At 40.6% G+C, this 27501-nt stretch overlaps 2 protein-coding genes across 5 annotated transcripts in view; one reads left to right on the top strand and one right to left on the bottom strand.

The window, feature by feature from the left end:
• The window catches only part of LOC122651465 (alpha-ketoglutarate-dependent dioxygenase abh1-like), a 109434-nt gene extending 94946 nt beyond the window's left edge, over positions 1-14488 (top strand). Inside the window, exon 3 of the mRNA XM_043844860.1 lies at positions 13898-14488. Coding sequence (XP_043700795.1) covers positions 13898-14173 — 276 coding nt within the window. The 3' untranslated portion in view covers positions 14174-14488. The remainder of the gene's footprint in view (positions 1-13897) is intronic.
• A 2649-nt stretch (positions 14489-17137) lies between these two features.
• Positions 17138-26225, bottom strand: LOC122651809. Of its 4 annotated transcripts, none has more exons than XM_043845356.1 (3): positions 25972-26225; positions 19259-19461; positions 17138-19161 (listed from the first exon to the last, which is right to left on the bottom strand). In XM_043845356.1, the coding sequence occupies exon 3, from the start codon at positions 19153-19155 to the stop codon at positions 17431-17433; it is 1725 nt and encodes a 574-aa protein (XP_043701291.1). In that variant the 5' UTR covers positions 19156-19161; positions 19259-19461; positions 25972-26225; the 3' UTR covers positions 17138-17430. The 4 variants fall into 4 exon arrangements, with proteins under 4 accessions (XP_043701291.1, XP_043701293.1, XP_043701290.1 ...); XM_043845358.1 differs by lacking the exon at positions 25972-26225 and adding an exon at positions 19562-19753 and having other exon boundaries at positions 19259-19450; XM_043845355.1 differs by lacking the exon at positions 25972-26225 and adding an exon at positions 19562-19753.
• Between the last annotated feature and the right edge of the window lie 1276 nt (positions 26226-27501).

Consider the following 27501-nt stretch of genomic DNA (forward strand, 5'->3'; position numbering starts at 1 on the left):
GCATGAGAGAAAGTAAGGGAAAATTCCAGTGGACACCGGCTGCTACCAAAGCATTTTCCTTGATCAATCAAAAGATGACCGAGGCACCTGTTCTACGGCTCCCAAACTTTGATGTCATATTTGAGGTGGCTACAGATGCATCCCATGTTGGGATTGGAGGAGTTCTCATGCAATCAAATCATCCCATTGCCTTCTATAGTGAGAAACTCAACGATGCTAAGCGGCGTTATTCTACCTATGATTTGGAGCTTTATGTAGTGATCCAGATTATAAAGCATTGGAGACACTACCTTGTGGGCAAAGAATTTATTCTATACTCTGACCATGAGGCCCTTAAGTATCTCCATTCTCAGCGATCCATAAGCAACCACCATGCTAAATGGATCGCCTTTCTCCAGGAGTTTCATTTCGTTCTGAAGTACAAGGCAGGCAAAGAGAACCAGGTCGCTGATGCGCTAAGTCGGAAAGTTCTCACCCTATCCACCTCTTCTACTCACAACACAGGCATCGAACATATCAGAGATGAGTACACGGCTGATGTTGATTTTTCCCCCATTCATACTACATTGGCCAAATACTCCCTACGTGATGGATATCTCTTCTTTGGGACACGCCTATGTATCCCTAACACATCCCTTCGGCAGCACCTCATTAGGGAACTACATGGCGGTGGCACGGGAGGGCATTTTGGCATTAGCAAGACATATGCTGCAGTTGCTGATTTGTATTATTGGCCACATCTTCAGCGTGACGTCCAACAGGTGATTCAGCGTTGTCGAGATTGTCACTTGCCAAGGGTGATAAGCAAAACACGGGCCTCACACACCTCTTCCAAAGGCCTCATGCACCTCGTTACATATCAGCATGGATTTCGTTCTCGGTCTCCCATCTACACGGGAGCGTCATGACTCTATATTTGTGGTGGTGGACAGGTTTTCGAAAATGGCTCATTTCATTCCTTGTCGGAAGACATTTGATGCCAGTCACATCGCCTAGCTCTTCTTCAAAGAGGTAGTACGTATTCATGTGCTACCCGAGTCTATTGTTTTTTTTCGTGATGTCAAATTCACTAGCTATTTTTGGAAGACCTTGTGGATGAAGACCAATACCAAGCTGAAGTTCTCCACCGCCTTTCATCCTCAGACAGATGGGCAGACTTAAGTGGTTAATCGCAGTTTAGGCAATCTCCTCCGATGTCTTGTTCGTGATCATGCGCAAGATTGGCCTTTTGTCCTTGATATTGCCGAGTTCGCGTACAATAGTTCTGTCAATCGGACCACTGGCCGTACTCCATTTGAGATTGTTTTGGGTCTGCAACCCAAGCGCCCCGTGGACTTGCTTCCTCTTCCTCCTCATGTTCGTGTTAGTGTGGACGCTGATGAGTTCCTCCGCCACATCATCGAGGTCCATACCGACGTTTGCCGACGCATTGCTATTAACAATGAAGGTTACAAGGCAGCAGCTGATCGTCATTGCCGATACGTGGAATTCCAACCTGGTGATTTGGTGATGGTTCGTATTTCTCTTGAGCGACTTCCTCCTGGAGCCAATCATAAGCTCCACCTTCGCAAAATGGGTCCTTTCAAGGTGCAACAACGCATTGGGACCAATGCCTATATGCTCGAGCTTCCTCTGTCTATGAAGATTAACAATGTGTTCAACGTGGCCGATCTCACTCTTTATGTCGGCCACCATTCGGACGACGGTGATATTGCACATGCTCTCCGCCTCCCACAGTTTACTACTACTGCTGATGTCATTGAGAATGTGCTTGATAACAAGTTTACTACTATACGGGGTGGTCGCGACTATTACTCTTTCCTTGTTAAATGGAAGGATCGCCCTGATAGTGGCAGTACCTGGATTCACGTCAACGACTTCAGGCGCCTTGATCCTGATCTCTACGAGTGCTACATGTCTTTCATCCATTCGTCGGAGACGAATGTTTTGAGAAGGGGGGAGTTGATGTAAACTGGCTGTCTAAAACCAGCCGCAGGTGTAGGGATTCTTCCCTACACCAGCATAATTAGACATCGGGTAGGTGTAGGGATTCTTTCCTACACCAACAACAGTCGTGGGGATTTAGATTAGTATTTGTTTTATTTGTTTTTATTATGTTTTATTCTTTATTGAGTTGTAATTCTAATTAGGATTCCTAGTTCAAATCTGAATCCTAATTAGAAGTCCTAGTCCTAGTTGGCATTCCTATTCCTATTTTGAGTCCTAGTCCTAGTTAGGATTTATATTTTATGTCCAGCCTTGAAGGCTATATAATGTAAGAGCTCCATTGAGCCCCCCACGATTTAATGAATAAGAAATTTGCTTTGTTGCATTCCACTGTCCCGAGATAGGTTGTGAAGGTGAGGCCGAGATAGCCTTCACGAGTTCACTGCCTCTCTCATTTGTGTGCATTCAGATTTGTTCAAGTTTGCTACTGGCTGATTGTTTGAAGGTTTATGGCTCAGTTATCCAAATCTGCTACCAGTTCAAGGATCCATCCAATAACCAGTAAGTAAATCTCCATCCCCAAACCCTTCTGTTCCTAACCCTCTAAGCCAAACCCTAATATCCCTCCATCTCCAAACATCACTTCCATAACCTGAAACCTGCCCAGCCTGATTCCACCATTAGAAGCAGCCCAAACTTGGACCGAATCTCCCCCTCACTGTTTGGGAAACTCGATCCAAGCCCCTTGCCATAATACTCATTATAAACCCTAGATCCCTACATTGATCTCCTTCTCAAACCCTAACCCTAACTTCACTATTTATCTAATTCCACCTTAGCCAATCCATTAAACCCTAGTAAATCGTGGTTCTGGTTCTAGTTGGCTTTATCCCCCATTTAGGATTACATTAGCCATATAGATAAGCTAAGTGTAGCAGAAATGAGGATGCTAAGATGTATGAGTGGCAAAACCTGGCAGGCTAAAATAAGGAATGATATTATTAGCGTTGGCTTAGGAGTAGCCCCGATTCAAGATAAGCTACGAGAAAGTCGGCTGAGGTGGCATGGCCATATTCAACGGAGGCCTTTGGATTCCCCAGTTCTGAAGAATTACTCGATTATGATTGAAAGTGTTAAAAGAGCTAGGGGCAGGCCTAAAATGATCCTAGTAGAAGTGGTGAACAGAGCGGATTGGAGGGAAAGGATTTGTGTTGGTTACCCCGATTACTGAATTTAAGACTGATTTGGTTGTTGCTTTTGTTCTTTTCCTTCATCTTTTATCTAATCTTTGTTAGGATCAATGTAGCCGACCACATTTAGTAGGGATAAGGCTGAGTTGTTGTTTTTGTTTCTTAGAAGCTCCTCCATCTATAAGACTTCTTCAAACTTTCCTCTACATGATCTGCTACATAGTTGTCAAGGATGCAATGCGGCCCATGGCGGTGGAGGGGTGTCTAAGCGCTTAGGCGCCCAAGTGTTATGTTTTATTTCCCCTCTTTTCTAACATTATTTAGTATGTTACAATATATACCTTATACCATCAAAAATCAACATTAAGTCGCATCAAGTCATAAAAAATCAACATTAAGTCACATGAAGTCATAAAAAATCAACATTAAAATCATCATAGAACTAGAAGACAATAGAACTGAAGAAGGAAGTGTTAACAGAATAGGATTAGAGAATGAATGCTTGGATGATTTAGTCATCCTAAGCACATCTTTATTTATAATCATAATGAAGAATGAAACAATTGTACATTAGCAATGTGGGACTAAACCACATGTACGAAATAAATCAAATAACAAAAGAAAGAGGACCAGAATACCCCCACGGTATTCTGGCCATATAGCTAACACTCCCCCTCAAGTTGGTGCATATATATCATGCATGCCCAACTTGACTAAGATAGGATGAAACAGCTTGCTACTCAGCCCCTTAGTGAACACATCAGCCAGTTGATCAGTGGACTTCACAAAGGGAACACAAATGAGGCCGGCTTCAAGCTTCTCCTTGATGAAATGACTGTCAATCTCCACGTGTTTAGTACGAACATGCTGGACAGGGTTATGAGCAATGCTAATGGCGGCTTTATTGTGACAATAAAGCATCATAGGAAGATGGACAACACCACCAATATCCTGCAATAATCCTCTAAGCCACAGAAGTTCACAAATTCCCTGTGCCATTGCGCGGAACTCGGCTCAAAGACTAGACCGCCACAACATTCGCTTTGCTACGCCATGTGACAAGGTTCCTACCACAAAGGAACAAGAGCCAGAGATAGATTTCCTGTCAGGAGAACCAGCCCAATCGGCATCAGTATAGGCTTCAATCTTCAAGTGACCATTGGGAGATAGAAGGATTCCCTTTCCCGGAGCAGACTTCAAATACCTCAAAATACGATGGACTGCATCCATATGAGAGGAATAGGGATCATGCATGAATCGACTCACCAAACTTACAAAGAATCGCAATGTCGGGCGTGTGTGAGAAAGGTAGATTAGTTTGCCCACTAACCGCTGATAAGTACCCTTGTCAACAGGCGCACCCTCTTTCTCCCTAAGTTTTGTAGTAGCTTCCGTAGGAGTATCTGAAGGATGACAGCCAAGTAGCCTTGTCTCAGTCAATAGATCAAGGACATATTTTCTTTGAGAAACAAAGATGCCCTTTGAAGATCAAGCAACATCTATCCCTAGAAAATATTTTAGGGGACCAAGATCTTTGACCTCAAACTCACGGCCAAGAAGAATTTTCAAATCCCTGATTGCAACATCATCATTACCCGTGACCACAATATCATCCACATAGACTATGAGAAGAGTAACCTTGTTACCAAGTCATCTGATAAACAAAGTGTGATCAGCATTGCTCTACTTGTAACCTGCTGAAATCATAGCCTTATGAAATCTGCCAAACCAGGCCCTAGGTGACTGCTTCAAACCATAAAGGGCACGCTTCAATTTACAAACCTTGCCTTTAGTCCTGTAATCAGAAAAACCTGATGGAATGTCCATATATACCTCCTCCTCAAGCTCTCCATGGAGGAAGGCATTTTTTACATGTAACTGCTGAAGATCCCACCCAAGATTCACAGCACAAGATAATGACACCCTGACGGTGTTGAGCTTTGCCACTGGTGCAAAGGTCTCCTGATAGTCGACTCCATATGTCTGAGTGAACCCCTTTGCAACCAGACATGCCTTATACCTATCCACCGAGCCATCAGCTTTTTGTTTAACCACGAAGATCCATCTACATCCCACTGGTTTTTTCCCTGGAGGAAGAGCCATAAGATCCCACGTATTATTTTTGTGTAGTGCTCTCAGTTCTTCCAACATTGCTGCCTTCCACTTTCCATCTGTAGATGCTTCCTGCCAATTTCTAGGAATCGAGATAGAGGAAAGAGAAGATACAAATGCACGAAAAGAGGGAGAAAGAGAGTTATAAGAAACAAAATGAGATATGGGATGTAAAGTGCAAGTCCTAGTACCTTTGCGAAGTGCAATAGGTAGGTCGGAAGGAGATGGATTACCAGGAGATGTAGGATCTGTGTCTGGAGCCGGCAATTGGATGGGTACTAATGCTACAGTGGGATGCAATTGCCCTCTGGTGGATCTGCCCCTTGTATAGGTGATCATGTTGGAGTTGTCAATTCTCTTCTGAAATTACCAATAGTTCTCTGGACTGGAGTCAGCTCCCCCTGAATAGAAATATTAACAACACTATTTTCTATGGTCTCCCCCTGTAAAGGATTCCCATTTGGTGAGGGAGGAACAGCCAGAGGTTGTTGGGCAGTCTCCAAAGTAGGATGGGCAGCATCCAAAGTTGGATGGGAAGCATCCAAAAAGGGCTAGGCAGCAGCCGTGGGTGGTAAAGGGGGCTGGACAGCAGCCGAGGGTGGTAAAGATGGCTGGGCAGCAGCCAGAGGCACCTCAGGTAAAGGAATTTCGAAAGCCACATCTTCACCATCACTCTCCCCCTGAAGAGGTGGCGAAGAATAATAAGAAAGAGACTCATGGAAAATAACATCCATACTAACTATGGTACGGCGGGAAGGGGGATGGTAGCATTTATAGCCTTTTTGGGTTGGAGAATAACCCAAGAAAATACAACGGAGCCTCCGAGGTTCAAGTTTGCCTGGAGATTTGGTATCTCTAGCATAACACACACAACCAAACACCTTGGGAGGCACAATAAAGGAGGAATTACCAATCAAAATATCAGAGCGGCTACGGGAGTTAAGTACCCTAGAGGGCAGCCTATTGATGAGATAGACCGCCGTAAGAACCGCATCCCCCCAATATTGAGATGGGACATTTTTCGCAAACATCAAAGCTCTGGCCATTTCTAACAAGTGGCGGTTTTTCCTTTCTGCCACACCATTCTAGGCAGGGGTATTAACACAACTAGTTTGATGAATGATTCCATGGTCAGCCAAATATTTTTGAAATTGTGATTCTTTATACTCTGTCCCATTATCACTTCTCAATATTTTGAGAGTAGCCTGGAACTGAGTTTGGACCATTTTATGAAAGTGCTGAAAACATGAAAAAACCTGATTTTTTATGTGCAAAAGATACACCCATGTGTGCCTAGAATGACAATCAATGAAAGAGACAAGCCACCGATGACTAGAAATAGAGGGTTTACGATTAGGGCCCTAAACATCAGAGTGTACTAATTGAAAGCAAGAAGAACACCTTTTATTTAAAATAGGATAATTTGAACGTGTCAGTTTGGCCAGAACACACGCCTCACAAAAAAAGTTATCCTTAGTACGAAGGGTGACCAAACTAGGAAATAAATGTGCTAAAATTCCTAAAGGGGGGTGACCTAACCTAGAGTGCCATTGGTAGAGTTCAGAAGAGACCATGGAGTTCTAGTGTAGTGGAGAAGGCAATGGTGGTGGAGAGAAGCGACCATCATCAAGCAGGTACAGCCCACCGTGCACTTTACCCAATCCAATCGTCTTCCCAGAGTCCAGATCCTGAAACACACGATGAGAAGGAAAGAAAGTGACTTTGCAGTTAAGATCACGAGTAATACTACTAATGGAAAGAAGGTTAGTAGTAAAATTAGGAATATGCAAAACAGAAGTTAATGGAAGAGAGGAAGTGCAGTTGATGATTCCTTTTCCAGATATAGAAGAAAGGGAACCATCAGTTACCTTGACCTTGTCTTTCCCAGAAGTAGGAGAATATCTATGAAACAAACCAGAGGAACCGGTCATATGATCTATAGCCCCAGAATCTATGATCCAAGAATGTGAAGCTACAGAAGCACAATGACCCCTAAATGGAATACCTGACCAGGCAAAGTGGGAACCTGAAGTAGCAGAAGAATTGGCAGTAGCTGATGTAGTAGAGGCAGCAGCAGCGAAAGACCTCAGCATACGAAGGAGTGCCTGTAGATCATCCTGGGATAGACCAGGGTCACTAGCAGGGGCCGCAGTAACAGTCTCAGTCTGATGGGCCTTGGTCTTAGTCTTTGTCTTGGTCTTGGCAGCCCTTTTAGCTTCAAAGTCAGCCGGTTTTCCATAAAGTTTCCAGCACTTCTCCTTGGTGTGGTAAGGTTTGTGACAGTACTCACAAACAACAGAGCCAATAGTAGAATCACCAAGAGAAGCAGTGCCACTAGGTGCAGGAGTGGCAGGGGCAGCAGCCTAGAGTGCCGATCTGTCAGTAATAGGAGGGTGCAACATGGCAGCCCTACGGTTTTCTTCAGAGGAGACCAGGGCATAGGACTGTTCAAGTGTGGGAAATGGCTTATGACCCAACACCTGAACCCGAATCTGATCATACTCGACATTCAAACCTGCCAAAAAATCATAGACTCTGATCTTGTCCATATGTTGTTTGTAAGAACTAATATCAACAGCTGTACTTGGGTGAAAGTCAGTAAAGTGGTCCAGTTGCTGCCAAAGGCTGCGCAAAGTAGCATAGTACTTGGAGACTGTCAACTCCCCCTGAGTAGTGTGAAGGACCTTCTTCCTGAGTTCATAAACCTGGGCATCATTGCCAAGCTGTCCGTAAGTTTCCTTGCAAGCAGCCCAAATTTCCGAGGCTGTGTCAAGGAGAAGAAAATTGTGCTGTAGATCTGTAGTCATAGAACCAATTAGGTAGGACATAAGAACGCCATTGTTGGGAAGCCACTTGTCTTGAGCAGCTCTAACCTCAGTGGGCATAATAGTAGACCCCCTAATATGACCCGTAAGGCCACGGCCAGCAATGGCAAAGGATGCAGTCCTAGACCAAAGCAAATAATTACTGCCATCCAACTTGATTGGATTTGGAGAAAAGTGTGATAATCTGGCTTATTGGTTCCATCACCAACAGAAGTAGCAGTTGAATCTACAGAGTCACCCATGAAGACAGTAGAGAAGCCCAAATCGCAGAAGGGGGCTGTTGTGAAGAAAAACCCAAGAAATCCTCCAAGTTAAGGGCTGAAAAATGGAGGAGAGCCTGCTAGTAGTGGTAGAACAATGATCTCCAAAATTCAGCAACAGTAGCCAAGTAAATCCCTTAGATCGATTTTTACAGGGTTTTGGAAAAAACCCTGAAATTGATGTGATCGATGTAGGGAAGAAGAAGAGCAAAATCTCAGCAGATGGAGCTGAAACTAGGATCAAGTGGTGCTCTAGTAATGCTGAATCACTCTGCCAAATATCAGCCGCAACAAGAACCTGCAAACCCTAGATCGATAATGCTCAGGGTTTTGAAAAAAACCCTGATTTGGTGGAAGAATAATCGATCTAGGATGTCTTCAAACTTGGTGGAGATAGGAACTAATCCAGAATAGTAAATACTGCTGCAGTTCTTGAGTCTTCAATGATGTAGATTGCTTCCTTGGAAGGGAGTGAGAGCAGTCCATAAAAAACAGAATCTTCAAATATCGCAAGCAACAACTGGAGCTGAAATTGTCCCTATCGATCAAATAACTTGATCATAGAATGAGGTAATGGAGGGCAGCCATTGGATCTATTGATCACCTCATCAGTGCTGCCCTAATAGGGGTGAATGAAGAACAAGGGGAAAGGAGAAGAAAAAAACTTGCGAATGAGAGGGGAGAAGGCTGAAATCGAGAAAGGAAGAGAAGGGGGAGTCCCTAATTCGAATTCTGCTCTGATACCATGTTAACAGAATAGGATTAGAGAATGAATGCTTGGATGATTTAGTCATCCCAAGCACATCTTTATTTATAATCATAATGAAGAATGAAACAATTGTACATTAGCAATGTGGGACTAAACCACATGTACAAAATAAATAAAATAACAAAAGAAAGAGGACCAGAATACCGTGGCCATATAGCTAATAGGAAGCTATTGAAAGTTTGAAACAATCAACACATACATTTGGTTTATACTGTTCTTTGAAATGATCATTGTCCTTGATTGAAATGATCCTTCAATCAAAACATACATTTGGTTTAAACTGGTCTTGATTTAGAGAAATGTTATTGTTCTCTAATAAGTTTTACTGGTCAAATGATTTTATTTTTACATGAGACTTTTTGTATTAGGTAGAGCCGTAGAGCACAAAACCAGCTTTCCAACAAATCGAAGATTGCATAAATTTGATTTATATTGAAGGATTTATGTTCTGGTCAAACCTTATTTGGTATGCGCGAATGCTATCAAAATCACTGTGACGGTGCAAGTCGTTTCAAAATTGTGCTACTAACACCTCTTCGTCCCACTCAAAATTAGACATATAGTGGCTAAGTAGTAAAATTTGCGACATTCCTCAACGGTCATACTGTCTAGCCTCAGTTGTGCAAACTGGAGGTGCATACTTTGCTTGTGGTTGGTCGCCAAAGATCGCCTGTTCATGGCCTCTTATTTCAGCTTAAGTGTTGACAAACCCGATGCCTTGAGTCCAATTCTGTTGCTGGAACTTGATCCAACAGACTCGAGCCGTACCCTTTAGTTTTACTTCAAGCAATAAAAGCTTTCAAACCTTTGTCAACCTGTACCATCAGAAGAATGTCTCTAGGCTATGAATCCACTTAAGGTATTGCTCTAGATTATTATCCCCATAGAAATCGTGGACATTCAATTTGACTACACTTTCACCTCCGTATGGAGCATCGTCAGAAGTTCAACCAGCCCCATGGTAGTGGTGCAAAATGTTGCGACGGTGGTGTTGGTGCAACGTGAGACGAGTAATGTCTGCACGGTTTACCGCCTTATGGAAGTTGAACTGCTGGATAACCTCACTATTGGCCACCATGGCGTAGGGTATAGAACAGGAATTTTGGTTCTGATACAAATTGATATCATCTCTGGTCAAAAACATTGCTTTGGATTTGCTATGGGCCACAAGAATAGTAAAAAATTCAAATTAAGGGTCTAGTGAAAAAATTGGTCACTTTTGTTAAGTTAACAGGAGCAGGGACAAACCGAGAATTAAATTTCAAGAGAATGTTCTATTCAGAAATTGGAATATTAGAGTGGTGATAAAATCAGAAAACAAGGGTATTGTTTAAATAAACAATAGTTGTACTTATGTGTAAATAACAACATATAGTTTGTCTTTAACCTCACAATCGAAATTGTCCAGCGGTAAGGCCGAAGGTCCCCTTAAGCTTTGAAATTTTAGGCAAAGATCTGCAACATTTAGGTTTCTTGAGAACAACCAGCATGGGGCCCAAAGATCAAATGGAAGAATCAGAATATTTTCTGCAGCTAGGTCCTGGTTGTATGGAAGAGAGCAGACCAGAGTTTCAGTTCAAAACTCTCAACTGCAATTGGTTATCGTGCTGGGGGATTTGCAGGTAGGGTCACCCAGTGACAGTGATGCTAATCCTCCAAGTTTAAAAGTGAATGGAAGAGGCACGAGACATGAAGTAGACTTAAACAAGGAAACTAAAAAATTAGACGCTCTTACGTATTCTACTCCTACCAAAATAAAACAGAATAAAATAAATAAAAGATTGCAAATTCACAATATCAAAAGCCTGGTGTGGGTCCGGTTTGCCTGGGTCTGGGTTTTCAGATCGGGTCATGCCGGTGTCCAGACACGATAATTCTACTGCATCAGGGAATAAGAACCATGTTATGTTGGCTAGGCAGATGTCAGATTTGCATATGTGCCCTCTATGAATTTAAGAGGTAGAATTGCTTGTGTCATTGATTATGATAATTTAATGGAGTTTCTTCTTGCTACCTCTCAGGTCAGATTTAACCTTGGATATGGGCTCTTGGTTGCTTTGAATACTCCTTTACTTTTTTGCATCTTTACAAACCATTGGTGATTACTCTTTGTCTAACCTGTTTACCCTACCTAGCTCTATAAAACTGTCCTTGTTGATTTCTTAAATAATCTAATATAACCGCTTATGATTTTAAATCCCATCCGGCATTAGGGCCTTAACTTATAGTGATGGTGTCCATAGGCTTAAGAGCCACTGGGCTTTAGGAGTTTTCTTTTCTAACTCATCCATTTTGTCTGTCAGAAACTAATAGTAATACTTGTTTGTTATCAAGGAGAATGGACACATCATTTTTATAACCGGAGCCGTCCTGCATTTGAACCGTATAAAACTGCCAACTTTTCCACTTTGATCTGAAAATATACACAATGTTATACAGAAACAGAATCATCCCGTAAAAAAATTGATAAGCATTTAAACTCCAATTCTTGATGCAACTAGCTTCATTTATTTATAATTTATTTCTGTTTTGACTTATCCCAAAATTATTATTATGTTTTTATTCTTTTTTAAACCACAGTTTAACTGATCAGAACCTGATAGAACCCGAACCAGTCCACTTGTTAGTTTAATGATCGGTCCGGTTTAACAAATATGAATGGACATGAAAATATCATGTGGATTATAGATTAAAAGGGGGTTTTAATCTCAAGGTTTTGTAGATTCTGGATTTCATGTTGAACCCGACTGCAACTTGTATACCAGGCTACCAAGATGAATTCTGATTTCAATGGTTCCATCTTGACTGCTTGCTTTAGGAATTCTCTGGTATATGCACAATTTATAGTCATGTTGACTCTTCTGCCCACAATTGTATTTCTCTGGGTTTAATCTAAAGCTTGAGTCAAATGGGGTATTAATCCAAGTCCAATTCCAAGTCCCAAATATTTTGAATAATATCCAAACAAGTGCTTTTGAAATATTTTTAATTATATCCAAACAAGTGTAGCACCTCGCTCTTGTTATATGTTGGAATATCGAAAACATAAGAAATGGAGAGAACTGGTTTTTAAAGACAGTTTACAAGTCTCTTTGGAAGTTATAGTGTTCTAGTTGACTAGTGTCTAATGTAGTTCTAGATAGGTAGGAGACCTACTAGGAGCCAAGCAAACCAGGACCTGCTAGCCGATTGGGCAGATTTGATGATTTAGCTCAAATTCTAGGGTTAGGGTTAGGGTACTGGGGTTAAATCTTATATGATAATGATAGGCAGGTTTTAAGGAATCTAATGAAATAGCTTTGATAAGTTTGAGTGAGAAATTAGAATTTAGAAAATTAGGGTTTTGGGAAAGATGGGAGTGACGAGTTTTAGGGTTTAGAGTGAGTTTGGGCTAGGGCTTTAGGTTGAGTGTTAAGGGCAGTAGTAGGGTGGTTCGGCTGTAATTTGGAGGGATTTGGATGGTTGGATAGGTCTAGACTGATTTTAGGATTAGGGTTTAGGTTTTAGGATGGGCCTGCAACTAAGGTTGAGTGGAGGAGGAGGTGAGAGAGGGCTGTGGTTGAAATTTAATTGAATTTGGTTGGTGGAATTGGGCTGGGCAGAATCTAGATAACCTAGGTGGATTGATTGGATTAATGGAGGGGATGATAATGGAAGTCGATAGGCTTAGGTTGGAGGATTAGAAGAAGGGGATTGCTAAAACAGTAAAATAACTTGTTGAACAGATCTTCAATGGCAGCAACCTTTGAAAGAAGACAGCTTCTCCCAATCTACAAGATGCAAGGAGGTGAGAAGAAGATCCTCCCGGTCTACAAGACGCAAGGAGTCCATTGGAGATCCACAAGTCCCTTTTACCTTGATAATACTCCCAAGGCACACTCTCAAAGGAGCAAAGCAACAGCAACAACAATGGCTGCAAGCAAACAAGTTTATTTTTCTGAAATCTGAACTGTGGGGTAGCCTCCTACGATTTTATTATTTTATAATATGGCCATAGGAATAAAACGTATTCACCATAGGAATTTGAATCCTAGGCTGAATCCTAATTATAATCTAAGAAGCTCTCACTCTAAAAATCATGGAGGAGAGGAATTAAAACACTTATGGAATGCAGAAATAAACTGAGACTAAAATAAACTAACTATTAAATTAAACTACATCTCCAACACTCAGCCTTAATCTTAGGGCGGCTTCTTCTTCTTGCAGATACTTGGATCTGCATCAGTGTCACAAATAAATAAATAAAAAAAGGCCATACCCAGTGCACAAGGCTCCCGCGTTTAGCAGGTTCTGGGGAGGGTCAAATGTTCGCAGCCTTACCCCTGTTTCCAGGACTTGAACACGTGACCAAGTGTTCAGCAAGTGAGCCCAACGTGCCAAGCACAACCTTCTTTCAAAGGTTAATCAGCAAGTGTCATAAATCTCATCTTTCAAAGGTTAATCAGTTAATAGATTGATGTCTTTATACTCAAAAGTTTTTCTGCGCCATGGGTGCAGGAAAAGTACAGACACCAATGTCCATAAATATCCTGCCCCCCTATAGTAGGGGTTTGATAATTCCACTGTACTGTTCCCCAAATACCCTGTGGAGACCATCCGAACCCTCTGTCAAGGTTGAAGACCGTTGGTGTGGAAAACTCTATCTTTTAAATTATGTCTTCCATTTATGTTCATTCAAAACACTCACCCAAAATGTTGTAGTGGTTCCTATTGCAAATGAATTGATAACAGTTGCATGATTATGAGTTGCTATTTGATACACTAAAGAATTTTCTGATTTTTCGTGTATTTCAGGATCGAGATGAAACTCGCGAGAGTTTAAGATTAGGGTTACCTGTTGTCTCATTCTCCATTGGTGACTCAGCGGAGTTTCTGTATGGAGACAGCAGGGACCCTGATATGGCACACAAAGTTGTTCTCAAATCTGGCGACGTGCTTATATTTGGAGGAGAGTCAAGGCATATATTTCATGGGGTGCCATGTATTACACGTAACTCAGCTCCAAGTTCTCTAGTTGAAGAATCAAACCTTCTTCCTGGACGTCTAAATCTCACATTTCGAAAGTATTAGAAACTTCCTCTACCAGCTGCGTATTTGGATGTTACTTGTAAGTAATCTGTTTCTTCTGATGCACATGAAATAGATTGAAGTTTTTGTAATTATTATTGTAGCTCCCCAAAGGTTAAAATTTCTGTTTGAGTAAAATTGTTATATTTCATCAAAGTTTTTAATTTGCAAAGCAAAATAAAAATCTCATGGATCGAGTTGACAGTTCAGGTATATAATCTAAGTTGATTTATTGTTTATGGTTTTTGCTCAGGCAGTTTAAGCAGGTTGGACTTTCATCTATTATTACATGGGTATAATACATTAAATATTCATATAGTATATCATGTATACATATATGTATTACTGTGGAAAAAGACTAGAAAGGTGTTCGAAGTAGAATATAGCATGTACATGCAAACAATTAGTTACTGATCATTAAGGTACCTAATGCTTTTTAAGCTACTTTTACATGTTAAGAGATGATGAAATGACCAAAATATCTGAAGGCTCTATATCTATCAAGCGATTCTACTTGAAGGTCATAGTTCAATATATGGTTATTACATTTTTTTTAAACCTTCAATTTTAATCAGGACTTTCATATAGCGTTGCGAATATCACGGTACAATCTAATTTAAGCTCAGACCATCAATAGCTTAAAAAATCTTTTGATCGGAAGAATATGATCCAATCTTAATGTTTAACATAGTTAAAATGTTATGTTTAGGTCATGGTTGAGCAATCAACATTTCTAATTCGCTATTACTGGAAAAAAAAAAAGGAAGATGATGATATAGCTTTATCCAATATCAGACCTTCCAAAAGGTCTTATTGAAATAATATAATTCAGTCATAATATTTTGGAAAAACTAAACCTTTCATTTACACCATGATTGTTCATTTAGTATTTTAAGTCATGATTTAATCATAGTATTTTTTTTGAGCTATGTTGATCAAGATGTGGCAAATTCCAGTTGTATAGATAGTTAAAGTCTTTCTTAGATTAGTCATTTGTCAAATCCTATCATGTGGCTAAATTACATTTCAATTATTCGCGTGAATTGCTTTTTCTCAATGCATGAAATATTGAAATTTTATTGATAGATAAAGTGAGGTTAACTGGTGCATCAATTTGAGGGTCAGATGGATCGCCATGTGAAAAATATTAAGTAGAATGCTGCTACTAAAAAGGGAGAATGTTTTCTGGGCTGCAGCACAGCCTGCACCCAGGCACATGGGTAGCATGTGCAGGGAGGCAAGGTGGTCATTGCACCCACCCCCATGTGCCTGGGCACAAGCTGCGCTACGGCACAGAGAACAACGCCCCTAAAAAAAATAAAAAAAGATGTACCCAATGCACGAGGCTCCTGCCACCTTCCCAAACTCGTTTTTAATAATAATGTAGAATTTTTGCTTTAGTTGGTTGTTTTAATGTTATTTACTCTCCTTTTCACTTTCCTTCAAATCAGACCAGAGCGTTCGTGAATTTGCAGCCAAGAAATCACGTGGAAATGTGACAAGCCAATGTTTGGAAAAAAGAAAGGCTTTGGCAGCTTAAACCGAAGGGTAATTCTATCACTTTAATAATTGAAAATGTCCAAATTAGTGTCCACATGCATAGCTCAAATAAGGAGATTGTGGAGGCAAGTAATTAAATCATGGGCAAGAGATTGTTGCCTAATCGTGTAACGTATACAAAAGCTTAGGGGTCAATAAAAGTGTATATAGGGACATCAACATAGATACAATTTTTTATTTTATGTGGCAAAGCGGTACTTTTACGAGCTCTTATGTCCGAGTGCATGAGCCACATGACCATGTAGCGTTCTTTTTCCCATGAATCAGGAGGACAACATTTTGTAAGTCATTTGCTAAGCCATATCATCTTTCTATCCATCTATTTTATATGTTATATACAAAGCCAAATTTGCTTATCACCTTATTTTCAAATATTTGCTTAACACTAATTTCCCAAATTGTTAAGATATAAATATAAAAAAAATAGATATGAAGGCAACCTTTGCAGAAAGATACAATTTTTTTTGGAAGCAAATCGATTTGGGGAAGATGAGTTGCAGGGGGTTTTTATTTTTTTTTTCAAATAGGGGCATTTTTGTCATTCTACCCTATCAAGGGGCAGAATGGTCCATCAATGTTAAAAAACTAAGATCCATTATAACATAACGTCTCTGTCTAACGGCGGGGACTATAGTGGTACTTAGTTTGGAAAGCAGGGGTACAAGTGGAATTAGTAAAAGTTCAGGGGGGCGACTGTAAGTTTGGCCATTTTCAGGGGGACATTTGGAAATAACCCGGTAATTAATAAAAATATATATACATACAAACAGAGGTCGGTTTTTGCCAAACCGGAATAACTACAGAAGTTGATTAACATTTCAGTTCCTCCTTGTAGATAATCAGTTTGCAACCCCAATATACCTGTTAGTTACCTAGATTCTCTTTGAAAAGTTACAGGAGCGGAACAGATGCCACTCTGTTTCCGGTTCCATATTGCAAAAGAAGCTGAGGTCCTCCATGGGAAGAACTCGTTTCGAAATTGATCTGGTACAAAGGCCTTTTTTAACAAGCGCCACAAAAAAGTATGAATTTTAGATGAGCATTACACTTCCAAAGGTAGGACCAAACAGAGTTCTTACCTAAAGAGGAAGTAGAGGCCCTTTGCAAGGATAAGATATTGGCAACTATTGGTATCGGCCAAAACCGATACTTTATCATGATACCAATATTTATAGCCATGGTGCCAAAGCCAGAAGTGGTATATATTACGTTTTGATGCAACCGGCTGTATCAACTAGGGAAAGAAATGCCAAGTGCCACTGGGGGTACAATCCCATTGATCCCCCCCGAACAGTTAGGCCCACAGCATTCGTGCACGGAAGCAATCACTGTGGGCGCATTCCTGCATTTTAGTGGTTTTCTTATTCCCTTCATTAACAATACTTACCATCAGCAATGCTTTCGGAGCTTTGTCCCAACTCTTAAGAGAGTTTTTGATGTGTCATTGATTGAGAATATATACACAAACACTTGAGAAAATGGATACACAAACAGGAGAGAGAGTGGTCCAACTCCATAAGAACCAAAACGGTTGAAGCTTCCTCCCACACAATATAAATACATGACAGAAGAAGACACAGAAAACCTCAATCTGAACGTTATGGATGCAAATCAAATAACTAACCCCAACCGGCATTAAAAATATATATATTTGGCAATCAGTGATCCCAGGCCAAATAAAGCTTTACTCACAAAACTTACTAGAAGAATGGCCACCATCTCCTGCTCCTATTCCCTCTCTGCTCATGCATAGGGGTCCTACCAACATGTTGCTGAACCTGCTCAGGGAAGGCACAACGTCCTCTTGTTCCTCTTCTCTCCACAAGAGGGTTCCGGAACCACAAAACAAGAACAATACCAACAAGGCTGACAATTGGAGCCGCAGCAAAGAAAAACCACCCTCCTCTTCTTCTCTCCCTCCCAGAGGTATCAGTAGCATATTCTCCACTGACCAATTCTCCTCTCTCAGTTCTTCCATTACTAATATCACTTTGTTCATCCGTCTCAGAATCACTGGAGATATCAGAGGAACTTTCATTGCCTTGGTCCTGAGGCTGGATCTCATGAATTCCTACTCTACTAACAGTGTTGTGCTTCCCATCCTCATAATCCTTGTCATCAGTTGGAAGCTCAAAACGACAAAGAGGGCATGAGTTCCTAGCACTCAACCACGGCAAGATACAGTTAGGATGGTACAGGTGCATGCAGGGGAGTTGGTTAGCTTCAGTACCAATGGGTATGGAATCTTTGCACACTGCACAGACCAAACTCCCATGCTTCTCATGTTCCTTATTTATGACCATGAGAGGTAGACATTCCACAAAGTTTGCAGATGCTGGAGGTGCCCCTCGTCTGAAGCCGTCAGTCTCTGCAAGTTGCTCGAGAAGTTCTTCAAAGCCTCTTGTATCAAGATAGTCACCGGGATTCCCTATGTAGTAGGGTTGTACCTCTGAATCATCCTCCAAGTTTGTGAAGACGTCAGGGATGTATGTACGTCTACTTTGACGGATTCTCCAATGAATCAATCCCCCACTTTCAGGCGACTGAATCCCTCTCAGCCAGTTTATGGGGCCATTATTTTCAATTGGACTCCTAATGAGAGCATCTTGGATCCAACCTTCTGCTTCAGTAGTCTCAACAGTGCTTCCCTCAGCATCAGCTTCTTCCCATTCACCATCTTCTGGGTCATCTAAATTCCATTGGTTTAGTCCAGCATGCATTGGGTCTATATCAGTATCACTGTCAATATCACTTCCATCACCTGGTTGGATGAACATCTCTCTATCCAGTAAACCATGACCATCCACGGAAGCATCTGATTCCCCACCGTAAGCACTGAAAGAAATTGCATCACTCTCAGAATGGAAAGCTCCATATCCACTAAAGCTTACATTGGATTCACTCTCCCCAAAAACAGAATCCAAGTTATCAAAAACTTCACTTTCATTGTCAGACAGCACTCTCCTCCATCTCCTAGACCCACTTGGAGTAGTTCGTGAGCTTGTACGCTGCACCACCCTTGTGGCAGTATCACCATCAGTAAGTTGAACCTCATGTTCCAAGGAAGAAATGGGGACAGAATACTGATTTTGCCTGACCAAATTAATCAGATGAGAGAACTGTTGCGAAAACAGATCCTCAGCAGACTCGGAACTCCTGCTGTACCCAGCTCTTCCCCCTTCTGAACTACTATGATGAGAATCTCGTATGTTTGTGTCAATATCTTCAAGAAACATACGCTTACAGTCCCCGCACAGGCTATCTGTTTCAAAGCCCTCATTAACTTCATCATCTGGAGAAAAGATTCTCCTGCATAGGGCACAATGTCCCTCCAGCTGGTCAAAATGGTGAACTACTACACTGTTCATTGGGGCAAGCTCTGTGAACTCCGACTCCTGGGAAATACTATGTGATTCTGCATCCATGTGGAACTGGATAGAAAGAAAGAATGAGTGAATACCATAAGGATTTACAAAGGACAAATGTGGAAATGGAAACAGAAAATAAGACAAAAACATGAAAACCTACTTGAGATCAATATAACTGAAACTGAATATGAACTAGTCAACCAATTAGCATCTGGCAGAGTATGCACACACTCAAGACTATCACGATGATACAGTCAATTAGAACTGCCGCTGTATTTAGCTGGTAGATCTGCTGTGCAGGATGGGTATGTTGTCTGTTGATTTCTTTGAACTTACAAGGATACCCTTAAATCTGCAAGTTCACTTAGAAAACAATAGATTCAATCAGTAAGATCATAAGATTGAGATATAGGTCACTGCTAATCCATAAGAGACGTTAACATGGCACTATTTCAAATCAGACCTTATGCAACAGTTATAACTACAGAACTTTATGGGGAATACTCAATCATGCTCCGAGTATAACTCAGAAGCTGACATTGTGCGCAAGCTGCTGATTAGCCAGTGATCAGTAGTGTGATCCAATTTGAAACATCAATAGGTCATTATGCACAAACCATCTACTCCCTCTTTAATAGGATGACATAATTCACCCCTGTGCACCTGGGCCTGTGGACATGATTCCACTTTTGTCCTCATTAGCATGGTTCGAAATTTCAGCAAAATGTTGTGGTTTGGATAGAACTGAAACGAAAGGACACGTGAATTAACAAGACTTCCACATTTCAGTGAAATGATACAAACCTCTTATATAAAACCCAAATTTCGAGCCCCTCGTAAATTTTGCTTGCGAGATCTGGAAACCCTGATGTTTTGCCAAAAGCATTTGCTTAACTGCTGGATCAAAGCTTGGCAGTCGACTTTGGAGCATCCGCTTCAAGATTTGGGTGGATTTGAGCAACATTGGACATATTTTGATTTGAAGGTAAACCCCCCTTTTCTTAAAATGAATTTGGGGGCGGTTTTCATGCACAGCCGCACAAGGAAGAGAGGGTTATGATGCATAAAATAGGGGGGCCATATGGTCATTTCGACCCCCATTGTGAGTGGGAGGCACGACCGTGCAAGCGTGCACAGCTGTACACAGAACTTTTGCCCCATGAATTTTTTCAAAAAATAGAATAAATATATATTAGTTGGGTGTTCAATATTTTATATTCTATACACTAGCAACCTAGGGTCTGAAGCCAAACTATCACTTTGGGTGTTCCCACCCACCCCCAAATCTAATGATTCAAACATGTGTAATCATGCTTAAACAGGCACTTGAAAATTCAGGGCAAAATTCCACTTTTTGGGCATCAAAATGGCCATTTCTGTATTTTCACCACAATGCACAAAATTTTGGTGGGATTTCATCATTTCGGCGTTGCCAGGGGTCTGAATTCCGTCAACATCCGAAATTTGTAACCTTGCCCATTAAAACACCTCAGGCACACCATACCAGCTGGGCAAGCCACCTCCTAAAGTGCTTCGATACAAATTTTTTTCCCGCATAATCCATATAACCAAATACATGGAAGCACTTGCTATTTGTTCTCAACAAAACCTGAAGAGTGAAGACCAAAGAATTGCACATATGTTGGCTTCCATATAGAGTATAAGACGATATAGATAATACCAACAAATGTCTCAGACCCCAGCGTAACATACTAGAGAATAATGAAAAGAAGAGAGGCAAAAAGCTACTCTAGGGCAATCAACCTTCAATTATTATTGTTAATCACATGTCTTTTCCATCCAAGAATGGTTTGGACTTATAAGTCTCAAGGAGTTATGGCTTGTGGATTGGGCACTTGGGTTCTGCTAGAGTAATGATGGGTGAACGCAGCTGCATAGCAGGTCTTCTATCTAACAACTTCTTAGGAAGTTGTCCCAATGAATCGAAGGTTTGTTTCAGTCTATATTTTGGTCCCTGTGGAAATAAAAGCATTTCATCTAAATTATATCAACAAGTTCAAAAATATTTGGAAATGATGGAAACATAATGAAATTGATGGAAAATAGAATAAGCATCAACATACACCTAAAAATGGTTCTAAGAGATCAAAGTGGTAGCGACAAACATTGTCATGTTTTTGGAACAGCAAGGAACATTAGTCTAAAGACATATGTTGATTCTGTTTTAACTTTTTCCCATAATTTTTTTTTATAAATTTATATATGATGCTAAAAAATGAGAAGTATATGATAAAGGTGAGAATATATATGTTATCCTTTAGCAGTATATACCCCCTCCAAAAATAAGCAGTCTATGGTTTTCTTCTTCAAACATTATGTATTTGTAATCTTATTTATGTAAAATCCAAAAGAGTAAAACAATGCAATATATTTGTGAGAAAATACAACAACATATTTATTAAAAAGATATATATATTTTGATGCAGTTGCTTTAGGCTGGTTGGACCAGAATGACCCACTTTGGAGACCCAAGCCGAGACTCAACTGGCCCAATCTAGTTTTTTGGTCAAAAGGGGGCTCGTAGTTTACATAGCAGCAATCTTATATTTTATAATGGTGGGTATATTATGTAGCAGTTATTTGGTAGTTTCCTTATTTGAGTTTATTTCCTACTTGAATAGGTTTCCATATTGAGTTGAGTTTCTTTTACTTATATGTAATGTAAGCACATATGATAGAGTTGAATTGAATGGAAAATTGAGTTGACGTTTGAAATTATCTCGCAGGTTTTGAGTCAAGTGCGGCCAGGTTGGTCGATTCCCCCTTCCCCCCTCTCCTTCTCTTCTGCGATTTTGAGTCCTTTCTGCAACTCAGGTACTATTCTCCTCTCCCTCCCGTTATTCTCACTTTATTTCTGACTTCCTATTCTGTTCCTTTACATTACTGTACTGTGTATTGCTGCTGGTTGTTCTCGATAGCAGTAGTTTTGGGGCAGCAACTATCACCTGTTAAACTCTCCAACCTTATCCGGTAACCCATCGTTGCTATGTTAATACTCAACCCAAGGGATGAATAAAACCCTAGAACTACTACCTTCCCTGTAGTGAGATCACTTTCTGCGAGTGAGTCAGAATTTTCCCTTTCCACCAACAATACCCATCAGAAAATTATTCTGTTAAATAGATCATTGAGTGAACTTCCTATTACCTGGGCTTCAGAGAACTATTAGTAGCAATTCAAAACCCAAATTCCAAGCATGGTTAGCTTCTCATGTTGGAGTTCTCTCAGTTGAAGCTGAACCATTTCCACCGCTGGTTTGGATGGTGGAGCATGCTGTTATATTTTGGTTGAAATATATCAACATTTAGCACTGAAGGTTAACCCCTTCAATAAGATGCCTTGGAAGTTATGACGCAAGGCATGTCACATCAAACAAGGTACCAAGGCTCCGGTGAGGACCTGAACATACAAGGGCTCATTTAAGATCTGTTCTTCCTCAAGGGTGCCTTGTGCTCAAGGCACAAAGCCTAACACCAACTATTTCAAATCCTGAGGATGCCAACTATGGATGGCCTTCCAATTGTCATTCAAAGGTTTGAAGACCTCTTTAATTAGGTCTACCTATCCTAACACAAGGTTACTAAGAGATATTCTTGAGGCACTGATTATTGGGACATTCTCACATAGTCTAAAGCAGGAGCCAGCCAGCACTCAAGTAAGAGACACCTGGACCTTTTCCAAAAGTTAACGACCAAGTTACGAGTCACATTACCTGTCTGGCTGATAATTGTAAAGTACATCCCTCACTCTTCCAGAGCAGAAAAAATATGCCAGATTCTGACCTATGATATCATTTTAACATAAATAACACTTTCTTGTCTTTTTAATAGAGATTTCTTTGATTTCTCATTTGCCAATCTTTACTATATTACCACCACAAAATGTTCTTCGTCAAAAAGTTGGTTTCAGTTTAAAACTCACATGTCATACCAGCCAGCCACATATGGAAGTGATAGAAATCACTCCCACCCCAACTACATGTTAGGTTTCTCCTAGTATTCAATTCTTTCAAGAAACATTGATTTGAGTGCATAGTTCTTTAGATATTTGATCTCTCCCATGGCATCCCCCAATTCCTAAATTAAGTTTGTCTTTTGAACCTAAATCGCCTTCCCCTCTACACTCCACTATCACTTTGTAACTCCATTAATATTGATTAGGATTTGTCGTAGTTGTTAGAGGGTGAGAAGTTAAATGGAGACTGGGACCATAGAGGATTAGGGTTTTCTCAACTCTAGTCCCACATTAGAATCTTTCATCAACAGCAACTTAATAGTTCAAAAGCTTCCAATTCCTAAATCCTCATTGATTGATGCCTTCACATATCCAGAAAACAATGCTGCAAAAATCCAAAACGATGTGTATTACCTTCAGAATTCCCCTCTGTAAATCTAACCATCTGAATTTTAGTTAAAGGAATAAGGCCAAAAAAGCATTTTTATATGAAAACCACTCCAAATTTCCTAGTCAAAATGCCATCAAGAAGGAATTTGACAGTCCTTGATGCAGATTCATCATCAAATAGGGCTTGTTTCATTGGGAATAAGTGTAGGGTTGGGATATATATATGTTGGGCCTTTGTTCCCAAGGGTTTTCTATGTATTAGGCCACTTTAGTGGGCCTGAAATAGGGGTATATAGGTTGCATACGGGATTAGCCCAATACTTAGTTTTTATTTTGTGTTTTTAATTGAACCGGTTTAAATTGGCTGCATCCAATTGGTTCAATTGGTTCAATTGGTCTAATTTAAGTGAAGTGATCCTATTGGCTAAGAGGTTCTTATATCCTATTGGCTACTAGGGAATCTTCTTTATTTTAAGTAGTTTAAGTTGTTTTAAGTCATTAGGACTCTATTTTGAGTCTATTTGAGTTTCCTAGTCAGTTTAAGTTGCTTAATAGGTTAGGGTTAAGGTTAGGCCATTCTTTTTTAGTGTCTAAGTCTATTTTTGAGTCTTCTATATAAGTTTGTAAGGGAGGCCAGCATTGTACACGAATTTTGATTAATAAAAACTCAACCTTATGCTTGCTGCCTTTGTTGCTGCCTTTGCTCCATTGTGAGTGTGCCTTGTGAGTAATATCAAGGTTGTCTTGTGAGTAATATCAAGGTGAAGGGATTGGTGGATCTCCAATCGACTCCTTGCATTGTGAAGATCGGGAAGGCTGCTACTTATCTCCTTGCATCTTGTAGATCGGGAGACCCCATTGTTCATCTTCAAAGTTGCTACCATTGAAGATCTCTGCAAATCCAGTAAGTTTCAATCTGAGATTTGATTTCAAACCTTCTTCTTCTAATCTGTCCAGCCATTCCCCTTCATTAGACCTAGTCCAAACTCCCCTCCATCCATCAAACCCTAACCTCCATTAAAACCCTAAATCCAATTCTGTCCAGAATTACAGAATTTCAAAACTCATCCAACCCCTAATCTTTTAATACCATATTGACCCCCTAGATCTGCCCATTAATACCCTATAAACCCCTTTCCCAATATCCAACCCAAACCCTAGGAATTGACCAAAATCCTAGTGCTGTCCATTCGAACCAGCAGCCCCTTATGTTGTTTGATCTTGTTGTTTGGCTCCTAGTAGGTCTCCTACCTATCTAGGACTACATTAGTCCTTGAGAGTTTTCTCACCCATTAACCATTCCATTGTAAGAGACAACCATCAAGGTCCCTCATCCATAGACTGCAATGGCACAACCAGGACAGAGAGAGAAAAGCAGGCATAGTCAAGGAGGCACAAAAATAACGGTGTGTCAATCAATTGGAGAAAGTCTGAAAGAATGACATTTTACAATAATCCCAAGACATGCTCAAGTGGGTTGAAGTTGAGAACGCCCAGGGGAGGGGGCACTTCCACATGGCTCTCCTTGCAGCGTAATTTCTTAACTGTGGTGTTTGACCATAGCCTCTATTTAATTTATCAATAGCTGGAAGGTGAGACTCCAATGATCGCTAAGCTTTTGCATACAATATTACAAGGTGACTTTGAACACCTCAAGGATGGAAGACCAATAGAATAGAATTTGCAAAGCCCTCAAGGACTTTAGGATATTCAATTACTCATCATGCAGCCCCCCCCCCTTGAATTAAAGAAAATCAACTAACCTATGACCAATGCTTACTGGAATAGGAACCACACATATACTCAACCGTAATATTTCAACCTTGTGCATAAAAAGTCTGCTCAAAGAGTCACCAAAAGGCCATAATAAAACAGATCGTTTAGAAAGCTGTAAGCTTTGGTCTTTAACTTCTAGAACCCTCTTTTTACCCTAGCTTCCTGCCAACCATCTGCCTGGAACCTCTATTTCAACACCAGAAACAATGCCTAAGCCAGAATTCCACGCCAATAAGTCCTAAAACCTTCATTTAGTTCTCCCTTAACGATCCTTTAAACTGACATGTGTTACCTTACCTTGCACATTCTTCTCTCCAAACACTATTCTAAGTTTCCTAACATTAATTTTTCCTAAAACCATCGCCCTTATCCTCTCCCCCCCCCCCCCCCCAACAGGAAAAAAAAAAAAAAACCCACCTCTTTAACTCAGTCTCAATTTTCGTTTGTACTGCAAAAGATACCACATAGATTATCATAGGATTGATTTCATATTAAGGAACACTCCAAATACGTCTATTATGTGTGACATGAAGTTTATCCCTCTTCTTGTCTACATTATCTGAAATAAACATGCGCACAATGAGAAGAACTTAAGCAAACCATGTTTGGAATCATCAGAAACGAGAAAAGTTCCGCAAACAATGAAAATTAAAGAGGAAACAAACGAATCTATCTTAAATTATATCAAGACAATTTTCATCAAAGGGACGTACCAACAGTTAGAAATACTACCAGAAAAATAAACAAAGGGGACACCCATCTGTCCTTAAACTTGTTAAACTTTCAGTGTAACCTCCATCAAGATATGTCCTGAATTGCAGCTTCTGATTCCCAGATGTGCCTTCACGAATTCAGTAAAAGGAAAGCGGCGAGCGAGAGAGAGAGAGAGAGAGTTTTTGGATCGAAGAAACCTGGCGCAAATTTCTAGGTTTGAATTTTGAAAAAGAGAGATCGAAACTGGAAAGAAAGAATTTCCAAAAATTGAGTATTGAAACGATGGGCATTGAAGGAACGAAAGTGCTGAAATATGCAATCATAAAACGTCAAAAATTAAAGAGAGATGTTAACAACAGAGAAGAGTCCAGTAAATGAAATGGTGGAAGATTTTGAAATTAACTAAAATGAAAAGTAAGGTCTAAGACTTAGCAGAGGATGAGAGGATCGAAATTTTTTTGATTGTGAGGTACTGAGGAAGATGATCTACTCTATGATTCAAGAATCCAATGGGTGGAATAACCAAAAAAGTAAGATTTTTGATCAATTATTCAGGATTTCCTCAGTCTTCTCTCTCGATCGATCGACTTTTTCAAAGTCATTATTTCGAGTCTGCTAGGCAATCGCTTCGAAAGTTAGGTGAGTACACACGGACGTGGGTGGGGTCTGCGCATTTCGCATCAGTGCGCATCGAAGCATTTGCGCTTGCGCATGAGCAAAAAAATCTGTGTATAGTAGAGGCTTTACAAGTCTAAGGGTCTTTTTGGTATCATATTTTCTTTGGTCAAATGTTCACTCTGCTGGGTCCAACACAGATCTTCTATGGTGCGCTGCCCTGTCCTTTTTGTGCTACACAAACACAGGGCCACACGCAATGATCGCCTTACCCCCACTTGGGCAAGGCGCTTGGGCAGGGGTAAGGCGATCAATGTGCACCGCCTTGTGTCTGCGCAGCACGACAGGACGGGCAGCCCGTGCCGTAGAAGATCTGGATCCACCGAGACCAAGCTGCGCCCAGACACATGGGGGTGGGTGAAATGATCACCTTGCCCCCTTGAATGGCTCTGTGCCCAGACACATGGGCTTGCCATTCAAGGGGGGTAGGGTGGTCATTTTGCCCAACCCCATGTGTCTGGGCATAGTCTGCGTCTTAGTTAGTAAGTTCGCATATTATACGCGTGTCCAAACTTTTAATTCAAAAAAACGTGTTTTTACCGTATGTTTTCATATATATGATAAAATACTCACTTTGTAAGTGCACCCGTATTATACACATATTAAACACGAATTAACCACTTTAATACTTTTTAACTTTAGTTTAGTTTTGTGAAAATTAAAAAAAAAAAAACTCAAAACTTAGAGAAGAAAAAACGCAAAACAAAACCCTCGCATAATACGATTTTGGTCTTCTTCTCTTCGAACCCTAGCCGCCGACTACCCCCATTCCATTCGTCTTCATCTCTGTTCTCATTTCAATTCAGGTGCCCGGCTAGACTTCCTTTTGAGGTTGAATACCCCTGCCCCCTTCCTATTATCGGTTCCCATTTC

Source organism: Telopea speciosissima, chromosome 2 (genome assembly GCF_018873765.1).
Source record: "Telopea speciosissima isolate NSW1024214 ecotype Mountain lineage chromosome 2, Tspe_v1, whole genome shotgun sequence".
In the NCBI taxonomy this organism is placed as follows: Eukaryota; Viridiplantae; Streptophyta; class Magnoliopsida; order Proteales; family Proteaceae; genus Telopea; species Telopea speciosissima.

Bases quoted from the DNA above. Each gene is read 5' to 3' on its own strand.
- LOC122651809 (XM_043845357.1), bottom strand. From the start codon at position 19,155: ATGGATGCAGAATCACATAGTATTTCCCAGGAGTCGGAGTTCACAGAG.